This window comes from Crinia signifera, chromosome 9, assembly GCF_055691185.1.
Source record: "Crinia signifera chromosome 9, ASM5569118v1, whole genome shotgun sequence".
Classification (NCBI taxonomy): domain Eukaryota; kingdom Metazoa; phylum Chordata; class Amphibia; order Anura; family Myobatrachidae; genus Crinia; species Crinia signifera.
The window spans coordinates 111476112-111502692 of NC_139225.1; the positions used below are offsets into that span (position 1 = coordinate 111476112).

Consider the following 26581-nt stretch of genomic DNA (forward strand, 5'->3'; position numbering starts at 1 on the left):
CACGGCCTTCGCTGGAACAATTAACATTTTTTCCTGCAATGTCTGCTAATGCTACAATAAAAACGCACTTATACAGAATAATTAGTCGTAGTATTTCTAAAAAAAAAAAAGTGTTAATTTCTAGAGGAAATATAAAAACGATAAAAATATACTTCCTTCATAAGGCACAGAAACACAAAGAACCGTATTGTATCCTAAATAAAGACTTTTGAATAGTACCTGGTATAGAACCTTCCAGAACACTTAGAATATTTTTTTTTTAGTATTGTCCAATTACCGCCATAGTAACAGTTTCAGAAACCATATGCATACAATCTATAATGCACATTATTTTTAAATCATATAGCCAATTGATTGGGATTTGCAAAAATCACCATAATTAAACTTTATGCAGGAGAAAATGGTGTATCCAGCTTTAATTACAGGTTACAGGGGCCAGATTATGTGGATGTATTAAATTCATTTGAAACATTAGTTAGCATATACCTGGATGCGTTAAACGCAAAAAATAAATAAAAAAAATACTCATTAGAACAGTGCTGCGTATACAGCAGATTTTCAAACCATCAAAAACATAGTTCTTGATAAGCACCCCCAACCCACACCACTAACTTGTTAACCGAAAGGATGATATATAGAGTTAGAGATAGTTATGGTAAATATGAAAGTATTCAATATAATAATTTTGCACATGTTCAATCACACCACCTTACTTTCAGGGAATGAAAGTGAAAAAAAAAAAAAAAGGTACAATGTCTCAGACAAATATAAGATAGAAGAAAATAAGTGCTACGTATTCAGCAAATATTGCACATATGGGGATTAATTAATGCCCAGCAGGGCTATCAGAACGTAAAGTTAATTTTAGGGCCATCTAAAGCTTCAATAACATTAGGGGAGACTTCTGAAAGCTGGTACAAAGATAAAGTTGGCTCCACTACAGAAACCAATCAGATGCTTGAGTTTTAGAACATTAAGTGTAAATTGCTTCATCATCCTGCTCATTTCAAGTATCTTACATAATCTAACATTTTACATGGGCCATGGTTCAAGAGACAGGTTGGAAACCGACTGCTTGAGGGTCTCATTGATACATATAATGGGCACACCAGGTTACACCATGGTGTGTTGCAGAAAGAAGTGACAAGGTTGCAATTTCATGCAGGAAGGAGCCTAGTGTGTGAGGTTGATGGCTTCTAGTAGCATTGCAGCAGGTAGTCCATTCCAGCCTACAGGAGCCGATGAGTGAACAATGAGGTTCTTGGGTCTTCTATGCTTTGTACTTCTCCTTTCCATCCTCACTAATCACACAGATGTGCTGAAAAACAAAGAAAGGCAAGGTGAGCATACAGGATGTCACCTAAGACAGCAGTAAGGGAAGGGGTGTAAAAGAGGGGGAATGATACAGTGAAATATTACAGGGCAGATAGGACATTGCTATCACTAGGTCTATAAAGAGTGTCCACCATTAACCCCTTCAGCTGTGTTTTTTTTGGGGGGGGGGGGTTTAATGGGAAGCGTTAAAAACTTGAAAAAAAAAAAAACCCACTACTGCCTCTCCGGGTCCGGGAAGAGCCATTGAACTGTCAATCAGCCGCTGCCCGGCCCTGCGCCCCGGCAGCCGGCTTATCGCCGGAGACTTGTATAGAAAAGCCGGAGGGGAAGGGGGAGGCGCGGCAGAGGGGAGGGAGCCAGGCAGCGCTGAAGCTGCCTGAGTTCAGGGATTGAACTCAGCAGCGCTGCCCGGCTCTAAACAGTGGCAATCCCGAGAATTTTCCGGGCTTACCAGACTGGGCACTGAGGCGCAGGCTGGAAAATTCTCGGGATTGCCACTGAAGGGGTTAAGGAAGCCCCTTCCGCTGATGCCGGCTAATTTTGAATACCAAAAATACATGGAATTCTAATAAAATTCCATGTAATACAAGATTTAAAAAAACACACTGTAGATTGAGCTAGGAGCAGTATTGACCCAATCAGTCTCCCCAGCTGCCTGCAGAATACATGGAGTCCCATGATGCAGTTGCTCCCAGTCACTGATAGGCTGGGAGCACATTGCACAGTGTCTTCACTGTACAAGCCTACTCCAAGTCACTCTGTGATTGTACAGATTCACATCAAAAGGAGTCCAACAGTTCTACTGCAGGTGAGCCACCACTGCTGTGCAACTCAGCTAAATTAAAAGGGGGTGGGGTTTCAATATCTTTGCAAAATTCAATCCCACGAATCCTAGGATTGAGATTGTTTTAATTTCAGGATTAAAACTAACAAAAAGTGGAACTTCAAACTCACCGCTTAAACAGAAACGTGCCGTTTCGGTTTAAGCAATTGAGCAAGCTCAACAAGAATTAAATGTTCAGCCCATCTATAATTATGCCAAACGCTGAGGTATGGATATTACTTGTTACCAGGAAATTCATAGGGGGGTAGTCAAAGTGCACCAATATTTCTGACATCACAACACACACCAATTAAATGTGGCCAAATTAAAAGTCCAATCTGTGGCAATTTAAATTTGACATACTCTTGTCAAAAAGTACCAATATCTCCAACGGTCAAAAATATCAACACACGTTGATTACCCCCATAGTCTGCATTCCTATATACTGGTCCTGCAACATCTTATATTGTTAAGAAATGCTGTACAAATACAATACACTTACATTCAAATCTCTAAAGTATTCATTGTAGTCTAGTGCATATCCCACAACGAACTTGTCTGGTACTTCAAAACCTACAACTGTAAAGCAAAATGTAACAATTTCACAAAAAAACAAAAACACCATTTCAAAGAAACAAAATATACTTTGTTGGAACAGTCACATACAACAATATTTTTAATATTTTGTAGAACTAATATCAAATCTACTGTGAATACCAAACAGAATTGACAGTATAATCTAGTAGCTATAGCTGTAGTCATGCAAGGAGTTAAATTCTTTGCTACAAAAGCCTGACATTACTGAGTCTGTAGCCACAGACATCCCATCTATAATTTACCAGCAGAAAATACTAAATACTCACAATCGGGCCTATATCCAACACTTCGGGGAGTTCTCTTTACAAGTAAGCTGTTAGAAAAATTAATATATTATTTAATAGACAAATATGATTTAAAAAAAATAAAGAAATTGAACATTGGATAAATGGACATTGTGAAGGCCTGATTTATTGTTGTTATATTAAAAATGATGATTTATTCTCAAGAACAGAACTAATTTTGTGGAATGCTGGAGAATGCATATTGGAATGCTTTGTTGTCCAATACGTCCCACTTTCCTTAATACAGTACACATAAAAGTGTCCCATTTCCCATTCAGTCATCTCCATGCGCCCAACACCGCTGCCGGGACCCGGACTGCTGTGCTGGGGGCAAGCCCAGCACTAAGGTAATCTGCTGGACTGCCCCCAGCCCTCGTCCGGGAGGTGAATAGATGCCGCACACAGGCATCCATTCACCTGGGCTTTTGCAAAAACCCTAACCAGATCTTTTATTTCTTTAAAATGAGCAAAAAAAATAATGGCTTCAAACATGCATGTTATGCTAAACATGCATGTTAGTCAAAAACATGTGTGTCCTTATTAACAGGGACATATGTGGTCAGGGAATAAACACTATGGGCGGAATATAATAAAGTCCAAGTTTGGTAGCCGTGCAGAATGCCACTAATTTGGACTTTTTTTTTTCTAAAAAGGGGCAATCATTTACCAGGCATTGTCTTGCCATGTAAACAAATTTTCCCTTTAAAAATAAAAAAAAAAATTTTTTTAATTTCATTCCACCTGCTGAAACAAATAGCCATGCACTGTAGAAGCCTCCCAGAGAGTTGCAAGAGATCGACACTGCCATAAAATCCACCCAATAAACATATAAAATTCAAAGGAAAATTTGTTACGTCTTTACAGCCTTAGGTATGTTATACAGTACACCCATAGCCGGACCATATTTCCCCTTCCCTGCTTAATTACGAAGCTAGAACAGCTTAATTGTACTCTATTTCATGTCACAGGTTCTAGATTCAGAATCCTGATGTATAGTGCAGGCAGATCACCAGATACTGCTTCCTTGCAGTTCTAAGGAGCTCCCTACACAAGTGGGAATTTCACGGTTCCATCAATGAATATTCATGGAGTTCAGTGTACAGTGATTATGTGGTTGCTACGGGTTACTTTTTCAAACTTTAAAAAGCAACATGTAGGCATCAAGGTAAAATAATATTCAATATTGGCGCAATTTTCTCTTTAACACAATACTGCCAGGCTTTAGTGCTCATTACTTATAATTACCTGGCTACTTTCACCATTTTGGGATTGTACTGCTGCAACATAGCAAGCAATGTCTTCATGGTCTTTCCCGTGTCAATGATGTCCTGGGGATAACATAAATACAAGTTACCACTATTTAGCAAGGCACAACTGTGTAACACAGACATTTAAACCTTAGCAAACATTTACGAATGAAAAGCGGCTATAACTGTATTTCATACAACTATGTATACATTTTATGTGGTTTCCCACTCTAAATAGTCCTTGTACTAAATCTCTCAACAAATATTAATTTGGTGAAGGTCCTCCTCCCATGGCACTCAAAAAGGCTATCCAGTTGAATGGTCATCAGTAACCATGTTAACCCGTGTTTATAAAGGTCGACACCCCAATGACAACATGAGATAAACAATATGGTTTCAACAGTCAACGTGTTCACAATGTTAAGAAAAGAGATGGGAAGACCCGCACCATAAAAATATTGATAATTAATGTATAGAAAAAATATGTGGAAAAATGTGCTCTTTTATGCTGGAAATTTTATAAAATACTTTTCCTGGCAAGTAAGGGTGCTGATCCCCTGATTCAAAGATATACAATGACGATAGAGAGAAAAAAAGGTGAATCAGTTAGCAGTGGGATGCACTCCTCGTCCACAATCTAGAATTAATACCCACAGTTGGGTGTATATTTTATTTTATTAAATAACTTTATTTTTTATTATTTTTAGATTTTTATTAGGTTTTTCAGCTAGCAGGTCATAATGATGTAGTGGTATTCTACAAATGATTCCACAGTGATGTGGGACCTTCAAGATAAGTAGCGAAATTATTAATACAAAGTATAAAGATAAAGAGAAAAAGAAATGTTAAAGATTAAAAATCACTCTGTGAATTTGTAGCCAATTATAATTGTCTTAGTTACTGCTTATAATAACAAATACGCTAGTAACTCTGTTTTGTGCCTGAAATCTTTACTTTAATAATGGAGTTGGTATTCTTTCTGTCTGTTTTTTCGTTGACAAATATTACTCTTGTGTCAGTTATATTGGATAATTTAATAGCTGTGTATTGTTCACATACGTGTCATGATCTAAAACCATCAGAAACATGCATGTGAGGCAGTCCTCAAATTGGGTCTACCTCCACAAGACTGGTGATTATTGCATAAGTGGATGGTTTGGCGTCCACATAGGGCGATTCAGAGATTCAATCCCCTCAGGTCTGGGTGGTACGTGCTTGTGGAATACATATATCAGGGCATATAACCCCGTGGGTAATTATCAGGAGTCTCTTTGTCTAGGTGGGTTTGTGACCATGAATATATAAGGATGGGATCGTCCCTTACACAATCTTATACGTTTAATATCTGTTCGCAGCTTAGCGTGTGTGTCGGGCGATCTAAGTGTCAGGTCTGAGTTATTGCACTCGATGCTGTTGATCTGTGTCCTACTAGTCATACATAATAATCCTGGAATTGGATTAGTCCAGACAGATTCTAGATCACACTTTACCAATTCATTGGCTGTTGTACATTTGTGGTCTGCTCCTAATTGGGCGTGTAGCCATATAGTTTAATTATCAGGAGCCTCTCTGTCTGGATATATTATGACACTAAATATGTAGGGAAGGGATCGTTCTTCTCACATTAGTACATTTCTTGTATAAATATTCGCAGCTTAGCGTGTGTGTAGAACGGTCCTGCATCAGATCTGAGTTATCTGTCACTTTCCATCCACATGGGGCAATCTTAAAATTGGATTGACCTGGACAGATTATAGTCCCCACTATGCCAGTTCGCTGGCTGTTATTAGTCACTTTCCACCCACATGGGGCAATCTTAAAATTGGATTGACCTGGACAGATTCTGATCTCCAAATTACCAGTTTACTGGCTATTATACATATGTGGATTAACCTAGACAGATTATAATCCCCAATTTACCAGTTTTACTGGTTATTATACATATGTGGGTTGCTCCTGTCTGTTATGTTGTATTCCTTCTTAAGCGTGTTCCCCTTTACACAGATGATATAATGCGCAGTGATCTGGGGCATCCACACCATACAATCCTAAGATTGGGTCCGCCAAACCTAATATGTGCTCACTTATACCAAGGACACAAGAGAATATATAATTTTTCTCATATATATGAGTAGCCTAGCGTCCTCATGGGGCGATTGGTAAATTCCGTCCCATAGGCGCTGAATTTGTACACTCTGATTGATTCCTACGCAACAAGTATACATGAATTAATATAAACCATATAGTGGGTTACTAGGAGTTTGTGGTATGTAATAGGTGATATCTGCCAGTTGGCATCCACATATAATACTCTAGTAGCCAGGTGTTCTCAGATCTTTTAACATTTAATGGTGCATAACATGTTTATTAGAGAACGTAACTTGTATGCTTGTCTGATAGGCACACAGAGCAGTCCCGTGCTGGGATCTCCCTGCGTGCGGCCAGCAGCACTGTGTACAGGTTGTTGCTACACGGCTGTGCTCCTTGATACTCGTGAGCTGCCGCAAGTATAGTACGAGTGAATGCCTTATTGATATTGCAGCGTCTGTGCGCCCGTTAGGGCAGAGACAATCACTTGTACTGTGGACGTCTGTCGCTAGGGATGTAAACCCCTTAGCCGCTATCCACTGTTGCGCCTAAGCGCTGATCACATAGGAATCGCTAGGCTAATATAACACATGAAATTTTTCTAACAAACAGACATTTAGATTATTTAAACAGGCTATATTGCTACAATTAGCACAGAGGAGGGTTGCCAATGCGCATTTCGCTGTCTAGCTTTTTCAAGGCTATCACCTAAGTGCCTGACCCCCCCATGATTGGTAGTATTTAAAGGATCAGCCTCATATGGGCGTTTTTTACTTTGGGCCAATGATGGTCTGTTTTTTACTTTTTCAAACTGACTCTAATGTGTTCATTGGCCACTCATTATCAATTGGATTGTAGGAGAATGTGTATGGAGTTTTTTTTGTTTAGTCTGGGTGACATCTGTCACAGATGGCAACCTTGTATGCCAAGCTATTTTAGTCACTTGTTTATTTACAATGGTCTAATTACATTGTCGCTGTGAGATACTTGCTTTTTCTATTATATAAAATATTACTACTCAATGGTGATACTTGATTGGAAGGTAGTTTACATTGCTGGTCCATTTCATGATCCCTATTTATATTATTGGATTATACTGTAATGCACGGGGATTTTTTATTCTTATGGTAATATTGGTTATTGGTGTCATAATTTATAAGACTGTATTCAAAATAATTATAGTGCTGCCGCTGGTGTATTGTGTATAAAAAAAAAAAAAAAAAAAAAAAAAAAAAAACCAAACTTTGTGCACAAACAAAAACAAATAAACATGTGAGAAACGGAATTATTGAATTAACTGTGCGCAGTGTAATAATGCAAATTGTTAATTTTAATAAAAGTGAGATCAATTAATTACTAAAGACGTGAGTATCCGATATATTCGTGTTGGTCTTAATATATCTGTTTAGGTGCTACATTTTATTGTGGTAAAACAGCTGGAGAGTGATCCAGATGTTGGTGCAAATAGTGACAAGGGAGAATTTTGGACACAGTTTCTCAACTGGGCCCGTGCTATATACGGATATTAAATGTTTTTAGGTAGCTTATTATTATTCATGCAGCACATTTGTGCTGATTATCCGACTTCTTACAGTGCTCTCTCTTAGGCAAGTCCAATGCTTATGTCTCATTATTGGACTGCCTTGTTCTTATATTTGACCATGTCAGTAATTTTGTGTCTCATTTAATGGACAGTAAGTATCCGTGGTATTATGAACCAGGAATTTCACGTATGATATCTGGTGGTGGTTCCGTTTTAACTATTTTTGCTGTAGGGAAAATTTGAGTTTGTTCAATATAATTTAAGATATTAATGTACTGGTATTTTTGTCACAGGTTTCCAGTGACTTAATATCTGACTTTGATGGAGGTGGGTCTTATGCAGAGAACGTTGGGGTTATTCTGGGGATTTGCAACTGACCGGTCACCCTTCACGTCTCATTCTGCCCGGTGTCAATCACAGATTTGTTTCGGAGAGTGGTGTTTGCATACATTCCTTCAGAGGTAGGCAGAATAGTGAATTTCTTCGTTCAGACCATGTGGTCTGAGACTGTCCATGAGGAAGATGTATCTGGATTCCTTTTTCAGAAGTTCCAGTGTGATGTCCCCCCCTCTGATCCCCAGTATTATTTTCTCCAAGGCGATGGCCTTCAAACCTTTCGGGTTACTTTGATGGTATTTTCTAAAGTGCCTCGCCACACTTGTGATTTTCTTCATTTTCTCCCAGTCTTTCTCTGCATTTTTAATATTCCCCACATGTTCCAAGATTCTTTTCTTCCACGGTCTTTTTGTCATTCCTATATATTTTTGTCCGCATGGGCAAATCAAACAGTAGATTACTCCCAGTGATTCACAGTTGATGAAGTCCTTTATCTTCATGGTTTGATCGTACCTGTTCTTCATTTCTTTGGTATTGCATACATACTCGCAGGCTTTACATCTGCCGCACTTGTAGCAGCCAACTGTCACAGGTGTCTTTTTTCTTTTGCGTGTGAAGTGACTCCTTGTTAGTTGGTTCCTTAGATTGGGTGATCTTCTCCAACTACTTTGGATACGGTCTCCAATGGTGTTTTTGAGATCCTCATCTGTGGTGAGTATATGTTGGTGTTTCGCTAAGATCTTGTTTATTTCTTTCCAGTCAGTGCAATACGTGCTGATAAATCTAGGGGTGGAGTCTGTACTTCTTTTCACCTTTGGTGTGAGTAATGTACTTCTGGGCAATTTTTTAGCTGTTAGATATGCCTGTTTCAGTAATTTATTACTGTATCCCCTTAATAGGAGTCTTTCTCTTAGTTCCTTAGCCCTTAGTTCGAATGTACTGTCCTCTGAGCAGTTGCGTCTCAGACGTATGTACTCCCCTTTTGGAATACCTCTCAGTGTTGCTGGAAAGTGCGAACTGGTTTCATGTAGAATACTGTTGGTTGCTGTGGTCTTGCGGAAAATATCAGTTATTAACTTATTTTCGTCTGTTTTTTGTATTTTTAGGTCGAGGAAGGTGATTTCTGTGTTGCTGATGCAGGAGGTAAGTTTCAGATTTAATGTATTGGTATTTAGGATGTTGATCATCTCTTTGAGTAGGTCCATGCTCCCTTCCCATATTATTAGGATATCGTCTATGAACCTGTACCAACCAACTATACAGTTGGTGTATCTCTCATTTTCGATTTAAACACCCACTCCTTTTCCCACCAGCCAAGATATATATTGGCATACGTCGGGGCACAGGTACTGCCCATTGCAGTCCCACGGACCTGCAGGTAGTACCTGTCATCAAACGTGAAACAATTGTGGGTTAGAACAAATTCCAAAAGGTTCACTACAAATTCATCTATTTCCTCAAATTTTCTCATTCTGAGGAAATATTCTGTGGCTGTGATCCCCCTCTCATGGCTGATACTCGTATATAACGATTCAACGTCCAGTGTACAGAGTAGTGTGTTTTCTAGGACATGTACCCCTTCTAGTTTCCTCAGGATGTCCATAGAGTCTCTAATGTAGGAGGGTAACTCGACTACAAAGCTTCTTAGATGGTGGTCTACAAAGGTACTGGCTTTTTCTGTTAAGTTAAATAATCTAAATGTCTGTTTGTTAGAAAAATTTCATGTGTTATATTAGCCTAGCGATTCCTATGTGATCAGCGCTTAGGCGCAACAGTGGATAGCGGCTAAGGGGTTTACATCCCTAGCGACAGACGTCCACAGTACAAGTGATTGTCTCTGCCCTAACGGGCGCACAGACGCTGCAATATCAATAAGGCATTCACTCGTACTATACTTGCGGCAGCTCACGAGTATCAAGGAGCACAGCCGTGTAGCAACAACCTGTACACAGTGCTGCTGGCCGCACGCAGGGAGATCCCAGCACGGGACTGCTCTGTGTGCCTATCAGACAAGCATACAAGTTACGTTCTCTAATAAACATGTTATGCACCATTAAATGTTAAAAGATCTGAGAACACCTGGCTACTAGAGTATTATATGTGGATGCCAACTGGCAGATATCACCTATTACATACCACAAACTCCTAGTAACCCACTATATGGTTTATATTAATTCATGTATACTTGTTGCGTAGGAATCAATCAGAGTGTACAAATTCAGCGCCTATGGGACGGAATTTACCAATCGCCCCATGAGGACGCTAGGCTACTCATATATATGAGAAAAATTATATATTCTCTTGTGTCCTTGGTATAAGTGAGCACATATTAGGTTTGGCGGACCCAATCTTAGGATTGTATGGTGTGGATGCCCCAGATCACTGCGCATTATATCATCTGTGTAAAGGGGAACACGCTTAAGAAGGAATACAACATAACAGACAGGAGCAACCCACATATGTATAATAACCAGTAAAACTGGTAAATTGGGGATTATAATCTGTCTAGGTTAATCCACATATGTATAATAGCCAGTAAACTGGTAATTTGGAGATCAGAATCTGTCCAGGTCAATCCAATTTTAAGATTGCCCCATGTGGGTGGAAAGTGACTAATAACAGCCAGCGAACTGGCATAGTGGGGACTATAATCTGTCCAGGTCAATCCAATTTTAAGATTGCCCCATGTGGATGGAAAGTGACAGATAACTCAGATCTGATGCAGGACCGTTCTACACACACGCTAAGCTGCGAATATTTATACAAGAAATGTACTAATGTGAGAAGAACGATCCCTTCCCTACATATTTAGTGTCATAATATATCCAGACAGAGAGGCTCCTGATAATTAAACTATATGGCTACACGCCCAATTAGGAGCAGACCACAAATGTACAACAGCCAATGAATTGGTAAAGTGTGATCTAGAATCTGTCTGGACTAATCCAATTCCAGGATTATTATGTATGACTAGTAGGACACAGATCAACAGCATCGAGTGCAATAACTCAGACCTGACACTTAGATCGCCCGACACACACGCTAAGCTGCGAACAGATATTAAACGTATAAGATTGTGTAAGGGACGATCCCATCCTTATATATTCATGGTCACAAACCCACCTAGACAAAGAGACTCCTGATAATTACCCACGGGGTTATATGCCCTGATATATGTATTCCACAAGCACGTACCACCCAGACCTGAGGGGATTGAATCTCTGAATCGCCCTATGTGGACGCCAAACCATCCACTTATGCAATAATCACCAGTCTTGTGGAGGTAGACCCAATTTGAGGACTGCCTCACATGCATGTTTCTGATGGTTTTAGATCATGACACGTATGCGAACAATACACAGCTATTAAATTATCCAATATAACTGACACAAGAGTAATATTTGTCAACGAAAAAACAGACAGAAAGAATACCAACTCCATTATTAAAGTAAAGATTTCAGGCACAAAACAGAGTTACTAGCGTATTTGTTATTATAAGCAGTAACTAAGACAATTATAATTGGCTACAAATTCACAGAGTGATTTTTAATCTTTAACATTTCTTTTTCTCTTTATCTTTATACTTTGTTTTAATAATTTCGCTACTTATCTTGAAGGTCCCACATCACTGTGGAATCATTTGTAGAATACCACTACATCATTATGACCTGCTAGCTGAAAAACCTAATAAAAATCTAAAAATAATAAAAAATAAAGTTATTTAATAAAATAAAATATACACCCAACTGTGGGTATTAATTCTAGATTGTGGACGAGGAGTGCATCCCACTGCTAACTGATTCACCTTTTTTTCTCTCTATCGTCAGTGTTCACAATGTTGCCATGTGAAATGATTAGAGTTAAGGTGGCCATACATCTACAGATCGATTGTCAGATTGGGCTGGTTGGAGCAAAAACCTGGTATTATCTGAATGACAGTTTTTGGCAGTTTTCCAGCATTTCAAAGAAAATGGTCAACTATCATTTGGTCTCATCCATTACCAGGATTTTGTTCCAACCAGCCCAATCTGACAATCGATCTGTAGATGTATGGGGCCCATTAGGCTGCAGGGCATGAGAAGATTAGAATGCAGGACAGTTTGAACGATTAGAGGGAAATACCAGAACACCACAGAATCATAGGATCCAGAAGATGACATTGGAGCCACTGGGAGAAGTTATGAGCCATCAAACCACCTGGTTTGGTTTGTCGGCAGTTTGGGTATACATGCTAAGCAGGATGACATGCTTTCTGTCAACAGTTAATCATGTCGACCTGATGAATGCTAACACCCCTACTAAAGTTTATTTGATTTGCAGGGTCCCAGCCCTCAGACATAGCCGGGACCTTTACCAATCACCATTGGTGCTGCGTAGCTTTCCACTGGAGGAGCTCTAGTTCACCCTACTAAGTAGAGCAAATGTTGAGATCCCAGGAGAGGAACACTAAAGATGAGTGCACACAGGCAGTTCTGTGCTCCCGTGTTTGTCCTCCTGAACAAGGCTACCTTCTGTCTCTGCTTCATCCAGAAAAGATTAAATGGATTGGCTCTATGGGACGTCATATGGAATATCTGCAGGAATATCCTGGGGTGGTTTGTGCCGGCTTGGGTACACCCGTGCCCTGAACTTGGGCCTTTGCGTTAGGGACCCACCAGATGAGAACACCTGGTAATGGTTGGTGGGCTTGATAATTATTCTGATTAGCAGTGTTTACTATTTAGCTTATGCACCTGCATTTTCTCTATTCTCTGTGTGGAATTACAAGCAGCATCAGCATGGTATCACCTCTTACGTTTAGAATTATGCTTGATACACACGAGGGTCGTCACAGGAATGTACGACCCGCTCACGAGCTGACGGAGCGCTGACCGGCACAGAAAAATCCCCTGATGTGATCGCGATCCAATTGCGACCCGCACCCACTACAATGGTCATTTCTGAGATCCTACCTGCAGCAGGTAGGATCTCAGAAAAGGCCGACCGACCTGCGGGCAGCGAAATGGCCCAAAACATGGCCGATTTACATGCAATCGGTCTTGATTTTATCTAAATTGACTCATTTTTAGCCATACTGTCCTGATGTGTACCCCACATTAGGGTGTGCAGTCCAAGGCCCCGCCACCATACACTAGGTAGATGCATCAAGGCCATATTTCAGCTTCCAGACCAATATTCAGAAGAATTTCTATATACTTAATATCAGTTGAGTGACAAATCAATTGCGTCTATATATATTTAAAAACAAATTAATATTCCTAAACAGCCAAATGCCAATAAACATAAAAAAAAAAATTGAACTTACCTCAACAATCAAAACATTCTACAGAGAAAAAAAAAATGAATTCATGTTATTTATGCACCGAGTAAAACCAAATATTCAGGTATGTGTGAAATATTAACCCTTTGGGCAGTATTCAAAGCTCTTTTGCGAGCTGTGACGGCGAGCAGTGCTGATTGCTCACCGTCACAGGTTGTGGGTCAGTATTCAACTGGGTTCTTTCAGCGAGGTGGAAACAGCGTGTGCGGCCGCCAGAACAGCGAGGCTCGCAGCTAAATGCAGTGGGCTCCCTGTATTAGCCGTGAAACTCACCATTTGGGGGAATCCTCGCCGTCCTCTGACAGTGAAGTCCCCCGGAACGTCGAATAGGGTGAGCGGCCAGCGGGGGTTAAACGGCAAAGGTTGGCTTTCGGCGATCCTCACCGTTTAACCCCCGTGCCGGCCGCATTGAATATGGCCCTTTGAGTGCCAAGTGAATGTGTAAAAATTGCCAAACAAACATTTTTATTCATCATAATGACCTGTAATGTTTACCTTATATAGGAAATTGGCTTTTTTTGGTTTTAAAGGTGGAGACCAGAGGTCTCTGGATGGACACATGGGATATAAACCTTATCACTGAATATTAAAGCTAGAAGGGTACATATATTACTATATGTTAATATGTTTGGGTAGCACTTGTGGTGCTGTGACATTGAATGCAGGGTTATCACACAAAAGGTTTTCTAGAGCTCTGGATCTATAGAGCTGCACCCACCGTGTCTGTGTCCCACCCACTAACCCCCCAAAATGGCCTTTGGGAGAACTACATCTCCTACCAGCCTAAGAGTCTAGCAGCAGCCGCCTACCAGTGAAAAGATGGAGGGGAGAACAACGGGACCAGTAGAGACCACCGGGCATGAGGTTGTTTTTTTTTTTTTCATGCCTCGTGGGGGGTTTTCAGCGCTGAAAACTCAACCATCATTTTTTTTAACAATTGGATACCTTGTGTATCGGGAGAGCACATACCCACAGTAATCTAAAATAGGGCACCTGGTGTGCAAGAACCCTGCCCCCAAGCGATTCTCCAGTTTGTCTGTTACCGGTATAAAAGGATCCCTTGCTGTAACATACCTTTCCTGTCAATGTGGAAAGATCATCCCCTCCTATAACTTTTATGTCACCAGTAGATTGATCATTCTAAAAGAGGAAATAAAAATGTTTTTATATTTGAAAGGATATTGTGAACATTTTATTTTTATACAGAAAAAATCCACATCTCTCACTTTGTATCAGTCTTTATGCACAGACTATACTGTATATGGTTATAGGAGATCCCACTTCTAAATGAAGCTCAGTTCTCCTATAAATGGTGTACCCAGTTTGTTATTATCCATCTTACTACAACACCCATGATCCATTTTCAACCGAAGTCTGTCAGGGCAGAGTGTCAGCAGCACAGAGGTGCACATAAAAATGAGCAACATAGGGCTCTCCTAACAGGCACTCATTCCGAATATCGACAGGAGAACTATAAAATGCCACTTCCAGAATAAAGAGTCTACTAAGCCCTGCTTTTAATTGGTAACACGCAATAAATAGATCTAAAACCAAAATATATGTATCACATAGTTCTTGTACATGGTAACACTAGTCCAAGGATGGGGAACCTTTGGCACTTCAACTGCTGAACTACACATCCCAGAATGCCTTGTAAATGGTTATCATGGCCAAAAAGTAAAACTGTAGCAGGGCGTGCTGGGAATAATAATAATAATGATGGTGTGGATCGTTTTATCGACCATAGTTAGGTCGACAGTCATTGGGTCGACAGGTGTCTAGGTCGACATATGGGTTTAGGTAGTTAGGTTGACTCACCTGCATTTTCCCACTACTCAGAATTCTTTTAAAATGTCTATCCCCATATCTCAGCCACATTCACCATCAACTGCAACGCTAGTAGCAATACATGCGGAACTTGGTTTCTAAAATATCATAATCTACTTACATTTAACATTAAAAAGATAAACTATAGAACATTTCCATTAGTATAGAACAGAGATTTGCACTGAATTTCTTTATTAGGGGGAGAAAGGATTTGATCTCTACATTTGAGATTGCAATTCCTTTTTTAGTCACTAGATGGCAGTAACAGGTGCAATTCTTCACAATACTTACATAGTAACTTTTAAGCCTAATAAAATCTACAGTCATAGGGATAGACCGGTCGCTGTTCCGATTCAGTGCCTTGATATAGTCTAACAGGTCAGCAAAGAACTTGTAGCCGCCCTTGAGAACGCAGAGTGCGACTATGTGGTGGCCTCCCATATCTTTCATGATATCTCGGGCTAACCTTTCTGTCCTGTTTAATAAAAAGCAAGAAAAGCAATAGAAAGTAGTTATGGTTTTTCTACTGGAATGAAATCAACGGTACAAAATGCACACAAAGTATCACAACACAAATATAATGCTGTTAGCACTTACAGTATATACACAACTACATCTATCGGTTATGGCTCAATACACGGCTACAGTTTTCAGTTTATTATCCACTAGGGAAGTATAACTGTTACAGGTGCCCGAAAGTATGTCCTAAAGCAATTACGTCTCCGACAATGTCTAGGTTGACACCAAAAAAGGTTGTCATGGTCGAAACATGGAAAGTTCGACATGATTATTTTACATTTTTGGCACTTTCTTAATTTACCATCCACATGGACTGATTGGGAACAGTAAACCAGCCCCAAAGCCCAGGCAAGGAGACAGTAATTGGGGTTACCACATGCACAGGTGTCAACATTGACACAAAACAAAGAAAACATGAAAACCCATCATCCCTTTGTCAAAGTCTACCTGTTGCTTTAGACCAGGGGTGGGGAACGGCCCCCCGTAGGCACTTTGTGTGGCCCACCCTCCCACCTGGCGGTTTGCATGGGAGACATATAAGGGAGTCTCGCGTGAGGTGATGATGTGGGCGGGAGCGAATTCTCGCGACAGGAGTCCGGCAGCAGTTAACCTGCAGAGGCCGGAGCTTGGGACGGGGGAATCGAGGTACTTTTAAAAGGTGCAACATTTGATATGGCCCCCGGAAGGATTTCATCCATTTAAAATAGCCTGTGTAACAAAAAAGGTTCTCCACCCCTGCTTTAGACATTGTTTGTGCGCTATACCACAATCGATTCAGCCTATGGGGAAGGGTCTGAAAAATAAATCTCGATAGTAGATATCTTGCCATCACATACTAAGAGACTTCGGATCAGTGTTATTTATGAAGTGCTAGATGTATCCCAGAATTCTGCACTGTAACAGTCTAAAAAGAGATAATTCGCTCAATAGCGGTGATTGACTTATTTATGAAAACCGCGCATCAGAATCCTCTGGATGTGCCTTCAGTTATTGTGCAAAAAATAGCAGCATTCTAGGGGCACATAAATACTGAAATAATTTAATCCATTGTCTACAAAAGCAGATCGTTAGAGTCCAATACATTCTGTGAATACAGTATGAAGAACACAACATCACATGCAATTAGATGCTAGGGTTATCAGTTCAGACATTTTCTTTGTAATATCTGGAAAGTGATGCATTTTTTTCTTTGTATTAAATCTACCACCGTCTAAAATACAATAAAAACACGGTCTCAACCAAAACTTTATAAAAATCGATCGGGTGTAATGGTTAGCATTACGGCCTCACTGAGGTCATGGGTTCGATTCCCACCACGGCCCTAACTGTGCAGAGTTTGTATATTCTCCCAGTGCTTGCGTGGGTTTCTTTCGGGTACTCCGGTTTTCTCCCACATTCCAAAATTATACTGGTAGGTTATTTGGCTCCCAACAAAATTATCCCTTGAATGTCTGTATGTGCGTGTACATGTGGTAGGGAATATAGATTGTAAGCTCCACTGGGGCAGGGACTGAAGTGAGTGTTCAAATAATCTCTGTAAAGCGCTGCGGAATATGTGTGCGCTATATAAGAAACTGTTAATACTAATAATCTTGCTGGATCCCTTCCACTACTCTTGGGATCTGATATTACACTTAGAATAGGTTAAAAACCATGTTCAATAATGCTTTTTTAAATTTTTTATAAGATTATTAAGCATCACACCCACGGTCAGGATACTGATGCTACAATACTACAGGAGAACAACCAGTATAACACCTATACCCCTTTTCCATCTGCAAGCCGGGTCGCACCCAGGATTTTGTACCCGGCTACAACCTGGGTGCGACCCGGCTTGCAAAACCGTTCACACTAGAGTCCCCACCCGGCATAATGCCGGGCGGGTGACGTCACCGGGAAGCAGGGTCGGGGAGGCGCTGGGAGATGAAAGCATCTCCAGCGCCGGCTTTTGCACTGTAGTGAACGGGACCCGGGTCGCATCGACCCCGGTTACACTACACAGTGACCCAGGTTGAACCCGTGTTCAACCCTGGTCGCTACCTGGGTAGAAATGCCGGGTCTCATGACCCGGGTTATTTCTACAGGGAGCGTTTCCACCTGCCTAAAATCCCGGGTTTTGCACGCTCCCGTGCAAAAACCCGGGTTATTTTAGGCTAGTGGAAAAGGGGTACTAGACTCTAAATCCACCACCAACCCACTAGGCTGTCATACTTCTAGATAATTAAATAATAGTGTGCAAAACTTTTATCTAGTCTCTATGTCCCTCCTCTTTAGCCTGGGGACCGCAACAGGGAATTCATTTACTGGTGCACAAAGCAACCTAACTATTCAGGTCAGTCACTGTTCCTAACCAGAACGCTCCAGCAACTAGGAATTTAACCCCATGCTCTGCACAATGAATCAATCAGTAACACAGAATATAGCTACAATTCTAACAAGCAGGTCAAAGTCGCAATTGCTTAACAGTGAGAGTAAAAGATCACAAGGACTTTAGCAGAATGAAATATGCTGCAGGTAATTATCAAGCAACATATTAAACAAAAAAATATGTATGACCTAGATTTGTAGGGTGCAATACGGGCTGACAGAAGCAGCACACAAGTGCGATTATGAAATATTAAGCATATATTCACAGCATTATGAAGAAACGAGATCATACTTTTTTATATTTATACTATATACACAAAAGCAGGTAACCTAGCCACATGCAACTGAATCCCCTCCAGCTATCTCTGTGTGGATTCTTGTTTGCAGCTGGTACAAACAAAGGGACATAGAGAACTGAATCCACAAATTATTTCCAGAGGACCAAGAGCACCACATACAGTAAAACAGAATGTAGCAATCCAAGAAATGTACACCGAAAAAGAACAAGCCAAACTTTATTAAGGCCATGGAGTCGGAACATGTACAGATTAAAGACAAATTTATACCATACAATGGGGCAGATGTATTAAGCTTTAACAAGAGAAAAATCAAAGGGTGAGAAGGAGAGATAAACGTCCAGCCAATCACCTGCTAACTGCCATGTTACAGCCTGTGTTTAAAAAAGACATTAAAGAGCTGATTGGCTGGACGTTTATCTCTCCTGATCATCCTTGGATTTATCTCTTGTTAAGGCTTAATACATCTGCCCCAATGGCCCTTATTCAGATCTGATGGCAGTACAAATTTGTTCTCAAAATGGGCAAAACCATGTGCACTGCAAGTGGGGCAGATGTAACACGTGCAGAGAATTAATTTTCGGTGGGGTGTGTTGAAACGGAAATCTAAATTGCAGTGTAAAAATAATGCAGCCAGTATTTACCCTGCACAGAAACAAAGTAACTCACACAAATCTAACTCTCTGCACATATTACATCTGCCGTGCACATGGTTTTGCTAATTTTGAGAACAAATTTGTACTGTGATCAGATCTGAATAAGAGCTAATGTGTGGACATCAGACTTTTTGCAATGTGTTGTAACCAAACAAAAGAAGTCCCTTGGAGCATGCACAGCACAAAGGGCCTGATCCAGCTTCAGTTGCTGAACAGCAAAAGCCACTATTATGCTATGCATGCTGCAGCACGCATGCACAAGTCCTCAAAATGCAGTCGCTTTCAGGAAAACGTGGCCACAGTCTGAATGGCTGCGAAGCAGCGTTGGGTGGTCCAGACAACAGAGGGGTGTCCGAATAGTTTTTGCGGCTGCATGCAATCACACACAGCGATGCGAGACAGAAAATGGGAACAAAGGGGGCAATGCCATTGTTAGCGATTGTTTAACCACAAGGACAGATTTTCATTCACATCCCATAGTGGTGCGAATGGAAATCGCTAATGTTACGGATCTGTAATTATCGCAGATAACTGGACAACTATAAGAGTCCAAATAACGCATCTACGCGATTCATTCAGAAACCCACCCACGGGAAGGTTTTGGAATAAGCATTTCCACTTTTGGAATTCTGATTTATCTGGCCCATATATACTGCACACAGATACAGATAATGTTGATATTTTCTGAATATCTGGGATATGCTCAGGTTGTAACGTCAGACTGTGGATCCCTTTATATGGAAATATTAATGGTGTAAAACTTTATACAGAAATGATGATTAAACACATCTATAGAGCTGGTGACAATGAATGTGTCTGCTAATGAGTTTGATGTATTCAGTGGTAATACTCAGTCTATTTTATAAAAGCACATGTGAATGCACTGCAGATGCTAACATAGGGATCATCAATCCCTACTGTGCCCGGTTTTATCAGAGTACAATTTGAATCAAACCACAGGAGAGAACACACTGGTGATTAAAGCCCAGGGAAACCTTAGAGCGTATTTGCCTAGTGTTTAGAAAGTATAAAGTGGGAGACAGAAAAGGCAATGTAGACTATGGACTAGTAACCTTTATACTCTATTGCAAACTGTCAGTCCACATGTAATCACATAGTTTGTGCGGTGTGTGGTCCTTAATTCCCAGTAGCACATTACTTCCCTTTACTCTATGGGGGAAGAAAACAGATATATTACAAACCCGGGTACTGAGGTCAACGTTTCAAGGGTTTAATGAGATATATATATTGGATCCCCATTAGTGCATGGTCTGGGCCTTGATACATAGTAAATGCTGCTAGTGCATTCATGATAAAGTACCTGATTAATAAGAGCAATGAACCCGATTTCTGTGCAGTAGAAGGTAATATAAGTATGCATAATATATCTTGAACCCTAGAAGAGGGGGTGGGCCCTCAGACAGTGGGGCCTACTAGTTTTCCCCGTTCCCCTCTGGGCCAGTCTGTCCCTGCTTACACTATATTCTCTACCACATGTACATACACATAAACACTCCCAGGTTTGGGGAGTGGCTTGGCCGAGCGTGAGTGGCTGCACGGTGAGAGCGCTCCGTGCGGAATTCAACTAAATATCTTGTACACGGCAACACGGGCGACTCTATCCTGCTTATACCCACCTATCTTCCAGTGCTGATTGCAGTTAGCTGTTTGGTGTCTGGTGTGGCCGCGGATCATACAACCTGATCCCGGTCATCTCCCTGGCCTCAAGGTGCTCGTGACCTGGCGCCATCTTCGATGACCCTGCCTTGTGGTGCGCTCCGCTGGCTGATATCCAGATGCTTCCTGCCTCCGTTATCGGGCATTTGGTAAGATAGATCATAGAGTCACTATTCCATTCAGCTGTGCCCGGCGACGCCTCGTTTTAGCAAGTGGGACACCCCATGACTAGTTTCTGCACTGCCTGATATTATAGCAGGTGTTGACATGGACATCCATATTTCACCTGCTGTTAGCACCAACACCATTACCTCCACGTGGGCGCCTGGACTCACTAAATTCTGCTGGAACCTTGTGTGCCACAGAGATCTCCAGATTTTGTTTATACTGTTGGAGCTTCAGACTTATATTTACAGTGAATTGTGGGGTCTGACTACAACCTCAGTATCCCCCAGATTGCACTCTATTCCCTGTGCTTATTAAATATCAGGCACTGGTGGTCTGCTAGCCGCCACCATCCTGCTTATACTTTACGTCTGGAGTGCTAATCCCATTTACAGCACTATGTCAAATCTGTCTGGCTCTCTGCAACAAATTCTTCAGGCCATCAGCGCCTCTACTGAAAGGATCCTTACTAGACTTCTCCATCTATGACCTACTTCAATATTTCTTCTGGATTCACCCAAATTGGGACGGTTTACACTGGAGAAGATACGTTTAAGGGGGGACATGCTCAACATGTACAAATATAGTATGGGTCAATATAAGGAACTGTCAAGTGCCCTTTTTACTGCAAGGAAGGACTCTAGGACACAAGTTGAGATTAGAAGAAAGAAGATTTCCTTCCCTTAGAAGGTAAAAATTTCTGTAGTCAGGGCAGCCAAACTATGGAACTCTCTTCCTGGTGAGGTGGTGTTGGCTGACACAATAAATACATTTAAAATAAGGTTGGACAAACATTTATTGGTTAAACCCATCCAGGGGTACAAATAAGAGACATAATCAGTCTTTAAAAAAATAAGCTATTAAAACCTAGGTTGAACTCGATGGACGCAAGTCTTTATTCAGCCTTATCTACTATGTAACCCCTCTGTATAAAGGCTTCTTCTACTGGCTCTGCCGCTGTTTTAGCTCTTTCTACAGAGGACTCTCCACAAATCAGTTTTGTAGATCCAGCGGCGGAATTAAAGTTTCAGAACCCTCTGCTTCCATGGTCTTTATACCTACCTACACGGAAGGCTGGGAAATGACTGAGACTTGTTGCAGTTCTGGCTGTTAATTTATCCACAAAAGGAGGGACTGTTGTTTTTATATCTGTGGCTCTACAGATGAGAAGTGCCTGGCCAGATCAAGGTTTCTTGCACCCGTGCCCACAATTCTGGTTTCCTGTTTATTACTTATCTGTTGGCTGGTTTGATATTGCCTGAGCACTCTTTCTATATACACTAACGCTTGTTAGGATATCCTTTGTGTACTATCTAAATAATATAACCTGATGTTGATGGGAGATATAGACTTGATACTGTTTAATGATTTTATTCTACTTTGCCACTTTATGCTGTCATTATTTAGCTAAAGTGTTGCTTGATCTTTAAATCCAAACATTGGTGGAAAGGTAGGGTTTGTCCTAGCTATGGATGCTAATTTACCGCCCGAGCCAGTCCATGTTCTTCTTTCTCCTTTATTTCAGGAGTGGGAGGGGAAGGTTAGTGTAGTTATAGTGAGGTTAAGGGTTTTGGGATCCAGGCATTTCCTAGATTGGGGTTAGGTTATACAGGGTAGGGGGGTTATATGGAGGTACGCTTTGGGAATATTTTTGGGGTGGTTTGTTTTGTTTCTTTAGATATAAATTATTGCCATATTGTTGCCATATTACATAGAATTTGACGGCAGATAAGAACCATTTGGCCAATCTAGTCTGCCCCTTTTTTTACCCTTCAGGTAAACTCAACCCTTTTTAATCCTTATTTCTTTGTAAGGATATTCATATGCCTATCCCAAGCATGTTTAAATTGTTCTACTGTCTTAGCCTCTACCACCTCTGATGGGAGGCTATTCCACTTATCCACTACCCTTTCTGTGAAGTAATTCTTTCTAACATTTCCCCTGAACCTACCTCCCTCCAGTTTCAGTGCATGTCCTTGTGTTTTATTACTTCTTTTCCTTTGAAGAAAATTTCCCTCCTGTACTAGGTTGTTAAAACCCTTGATATATTTGAAGATTTCGATCATGTCCCCCTTTTCCCTTCTCTGCTCCAAACTATACATGTTTAGATCTTTTAGTCTATCCAGGTAAGTTTTGTGATGTAGGCCATGCACCATTTTAGTTGCCCTTCTTTGTACACTCTCCAATGTATTTATATCCTTCTGAAGATATGGTCTCCAGAACTGGACACAGTATTCCAGATGAGGTCGTACCAATGACCTATAAAGTGGCATTATTACGTCTTTTTTTCTGCTACCGATTCCTCTCCCTATGTAACCAAGCATCTGATTAGCCTTCCTCATTGCTTTGTTACATTGCCTCCCTGCCTTTAAGTCACTTGAAATAGTGACTCCTAGATCCCTTTCCTCCTCAGTAGTTTCCATTATAGTACCCTTGATACTATATTGAGCCTTTGGGTTTTTGAGTCCCAAGTGCATAATTTTGCATTTTTTAGCATTAAACTGTAGTTGCCATTCTCTTGACCAATTCTCAAGTTTACTTAGATCATCAGTCATTTGATTTACCCCTCCTGGTGTGTCTACTCTGTTGCATATCTTTGTGTCATCTGCAAAAAGGCATACTTTCCCTTCAATACCATCTGCAATGTCACTAACAAAGATATTAAAGAGCACTGGTCCAAGTACAGATCCCTGGGGTACTCCACTGATAACATGTCCCTCCATAGAATGCACTCAATTTACTACAACTGTCGGTTTCCTTTCCTGCAACCAGGTTCTTATCCATTTAATTGTTTTATAATCCAATCCCACACTTTCAAGTTTATTTAGCAGCTTGTGATGTGGGACAGTGTCAAATGCCTTACTAAAGTCTAGATATGCCACATCTACAGCCCCCCCCTTCATCTAGTATTTTGGTCACGGAGTCAAAAAAAGTCAATGAGACTTGTTTGACATGATCTCCCTGCAGTAAAACCATGCTGTTTTGGATCCTGTAAATTGTTTAATTTAAGATATTCCACTATTCTTTCTTTTAATAGTGTTTCCATTAATTTCCCTATTACTGATGTAAGGCTCACTGGTCTGTAGTTACTTGCTTCTTCTTTGCTTCCGCTTTTGTGCAGTGGAACTACATTTGCTTTTCTGCAGTCCTCTGGAACTGCACCTGTATCTAGTGACTGGTTGAATAAATCTGTTAATGGCGCTACCAACACATTTTAGTTATTTTAGTATCCTTGGATGCACTCCGTCTGGCCCCATTGATTTATCCACTTTCAGTCTTGAAAGTTCTGTTATGACTTTCTCCCTAGTAAATTTACTTCCATCTACCTTATTTTTATGAATGTCCTTGCAACTTAACTGTGGTCCCTTCCCTTCTCCTTCTATAGTGAATACAGAGCAAAAGTAATTATTTAGATGATCTGCAATTGCCTTGTCTCCCTCCACCAAATTCTCAGTGTCTGTCCGCAGTCTTATTATTCCTCCATTTGATTTTCTCCTTTTAATTATATACTTAAAAAAAGTTTTGTTTCCTTTGTCTACCGACTGAGCCATTTTCTCCTCAGCTTGTGCCTTGGCACGCCTGATCACTTTCTTAGCCTCTTTGCGTCTGGCAAGATACACTTCTTTGTCATTATTATTTTGAGTCTGCTTGTATGTCCTAAAGGCCATCTCTTTTGCTTTTACACTAGTGGATACCTCTTTAGTAAACCACACTGGCTTCCTTTTCCTAGTACTTTTCTTAACCCTTTTGATACAAAGGTCAGTTGCCTTTAGTATTGAACTTTTTAATTTTTTCCACCTCTCCTGCACGCCTTTCAAGTTCTTCCAATCCGCCAATGAGTCGATTAAACATCTCCCCATTTTTGCAAAGTCAGCTTTCCTAAAATCCAACACCTTAGTTTTTGTGTGACTGGAGTTGGACCCTGCCTTGATACTAAACCATACTGCTTGATGATCACTGGATCCCAGGTTCTCACCCACATATAGGTCTGATATCCTGTCACCATTTGTGAGTATTAAATCTAATATTGAGTCTTTGCGAGTAGGCTCCCTCACCAATTGCTTGAGAGAGGCTCCCTGTAGGGAATTTAGAAATGTGCCACTTGTAGATGATCTTGCAAAAGACTCCTCCCAATTCACATCAGGTAGATTAAAGTCTCCCATGATTATGACTTCTCCCTTTAAAGCCATTTTAGTGACATCAAGTAATAGGCTCCTGTCCAAATCCTGCCCCTGGCCTGGTGGCCTATAGATGACCCCAGTACGAATAATGTCCTTCTCCCCCATTTCTATGGTCACCCAAAGGGCATCATTTTTTTCTTCAATCAATGTTTTGTATTAACGTAGCATTTATGCTTTTCTTTAAATACATTGCTACCCCTCCTCCGATTCTTCCCATTCGGTCCTTCCTAAATAAATTGTATCCTGGTATAGCCATGTCCCAGACCTGGTTCTCATTACACCATGTATCTGTGATAGCCACAATGTCTAGGTCATCCCTTGTCATTATTGCAATTAGATCAGGAATTTTGTCCCCTAGGCTTCTAGCGTTTGCACACATAGTTTTAAAAATTTTGCCTGTGCATCTGTTATTCCTAGCCATGTTCATACAGTACAAAATCAAAGTCTAAAGTTGAAATTACCTGTTTGATGATGTTGTTCAATGTCTGTTTTTTTTTTTTTTACTGTTCAAAAAAGCTGCAGGTCACTAATTCTGAGAATATAGTGAGTCTGTTCAGGTCAGGCTACACCTGAACACTAACGGCCAAATGAGATCATTTGCACTGTGTTTGAGTAGACATCAGGCAGAATGCAACACTAAACTATGCTTCACGGAACAACATCCCCAAACAAGTAATAACAATTACAATCAATTCATTACATCAGAACTTTTCAAATCATACAAGAGTTTGCATAACACAGAAATAAAGAGAGCATATTGGAGATGAATTACATACTCTTGTTGTTAAATTATGATTTGATGTGCTGCTATCTTACCTGACCCACTGTAATGCACAGTTGATCCCCAACGATATACCTCTGTATATCTCTACCCTGTCCATCTTGAATGGTGCCTTCAGGTGGATGGACTATTACTTTCCTGTCTTAGATGTATTCTCTATATCCTAATTGTACTATATGTCTTTTGACTATGTGTGTTGGCATACAATGTTGAGTAGTTGCTTATCACTTATTTGTAAGAGGTCGGTCTAAAATCAGTTCTTGCAAAAATTAAATATATAAAAAACAAAAAAATAAACAACCACACTCCCAGGTTTACTTTGTTAGAAATCAGTTAACCTACTAGTATATTTTTGGATTGTGGAAGGAAAACAGAGTACCCAAAGGAAACTCATGCAAGCACAGGGAGAATGTACAAACTCCACACAGTTAGGGCCATGGTGGGAATCAAACCCATGACCTCAGAGCTGTTTAAAGATTTTGAACAATTGAGTTAATATGTGCTGACATTTTCATTGCATTGTGAATAAGATCTTTCAT

At 40.5% G+C, this 26581-nt stretch overlaps 1 protein-coding gene across 3 annotated transcripts in view; it reads right to left on the minus strand.

Moving 5' to 3' along the window:
* Positions 1-327: 327 nt before the first annotated feature.
* The window catches only part of HPRT1 (hypoxanthine phosphoribosyltransferase 1), a 36068-nt gene continuing 9814 nt past the window's right edge, over positions 328-26581 (minus strand). For all 3 annotated transcript variants that reach the window (XM_083159524.1, XM_083159525.1, XM_083159523.1), the window contains exons 3-9: positions 15692-15875; positions 14648-14713; positions 13559-13576; positions 4285-4367; positions 3022-3068; positions 2661-2737; positions 328-1318 (exon numbers count right to left, since the gene is read on the minus strand). In XM_083159524.1, the coding sequence (XP_083015650.1) occupies positions 1271-1318; positions 2661-2737; positions 3022-3068; positions 4285-4367; positions 13559-13576; positions 14648-14713; positions 15692-15875 (523 nt within the window). In that variant the 3' untranslated portion in view covers positions 328-1270. The remainder of the gene's footprint in view (positions 1319-2660; positions 2738-3021; positions 3069-4284; positions 4368-13558; positions 13577-14647; positions 14714-15691; positions 15876-26581) is intronic.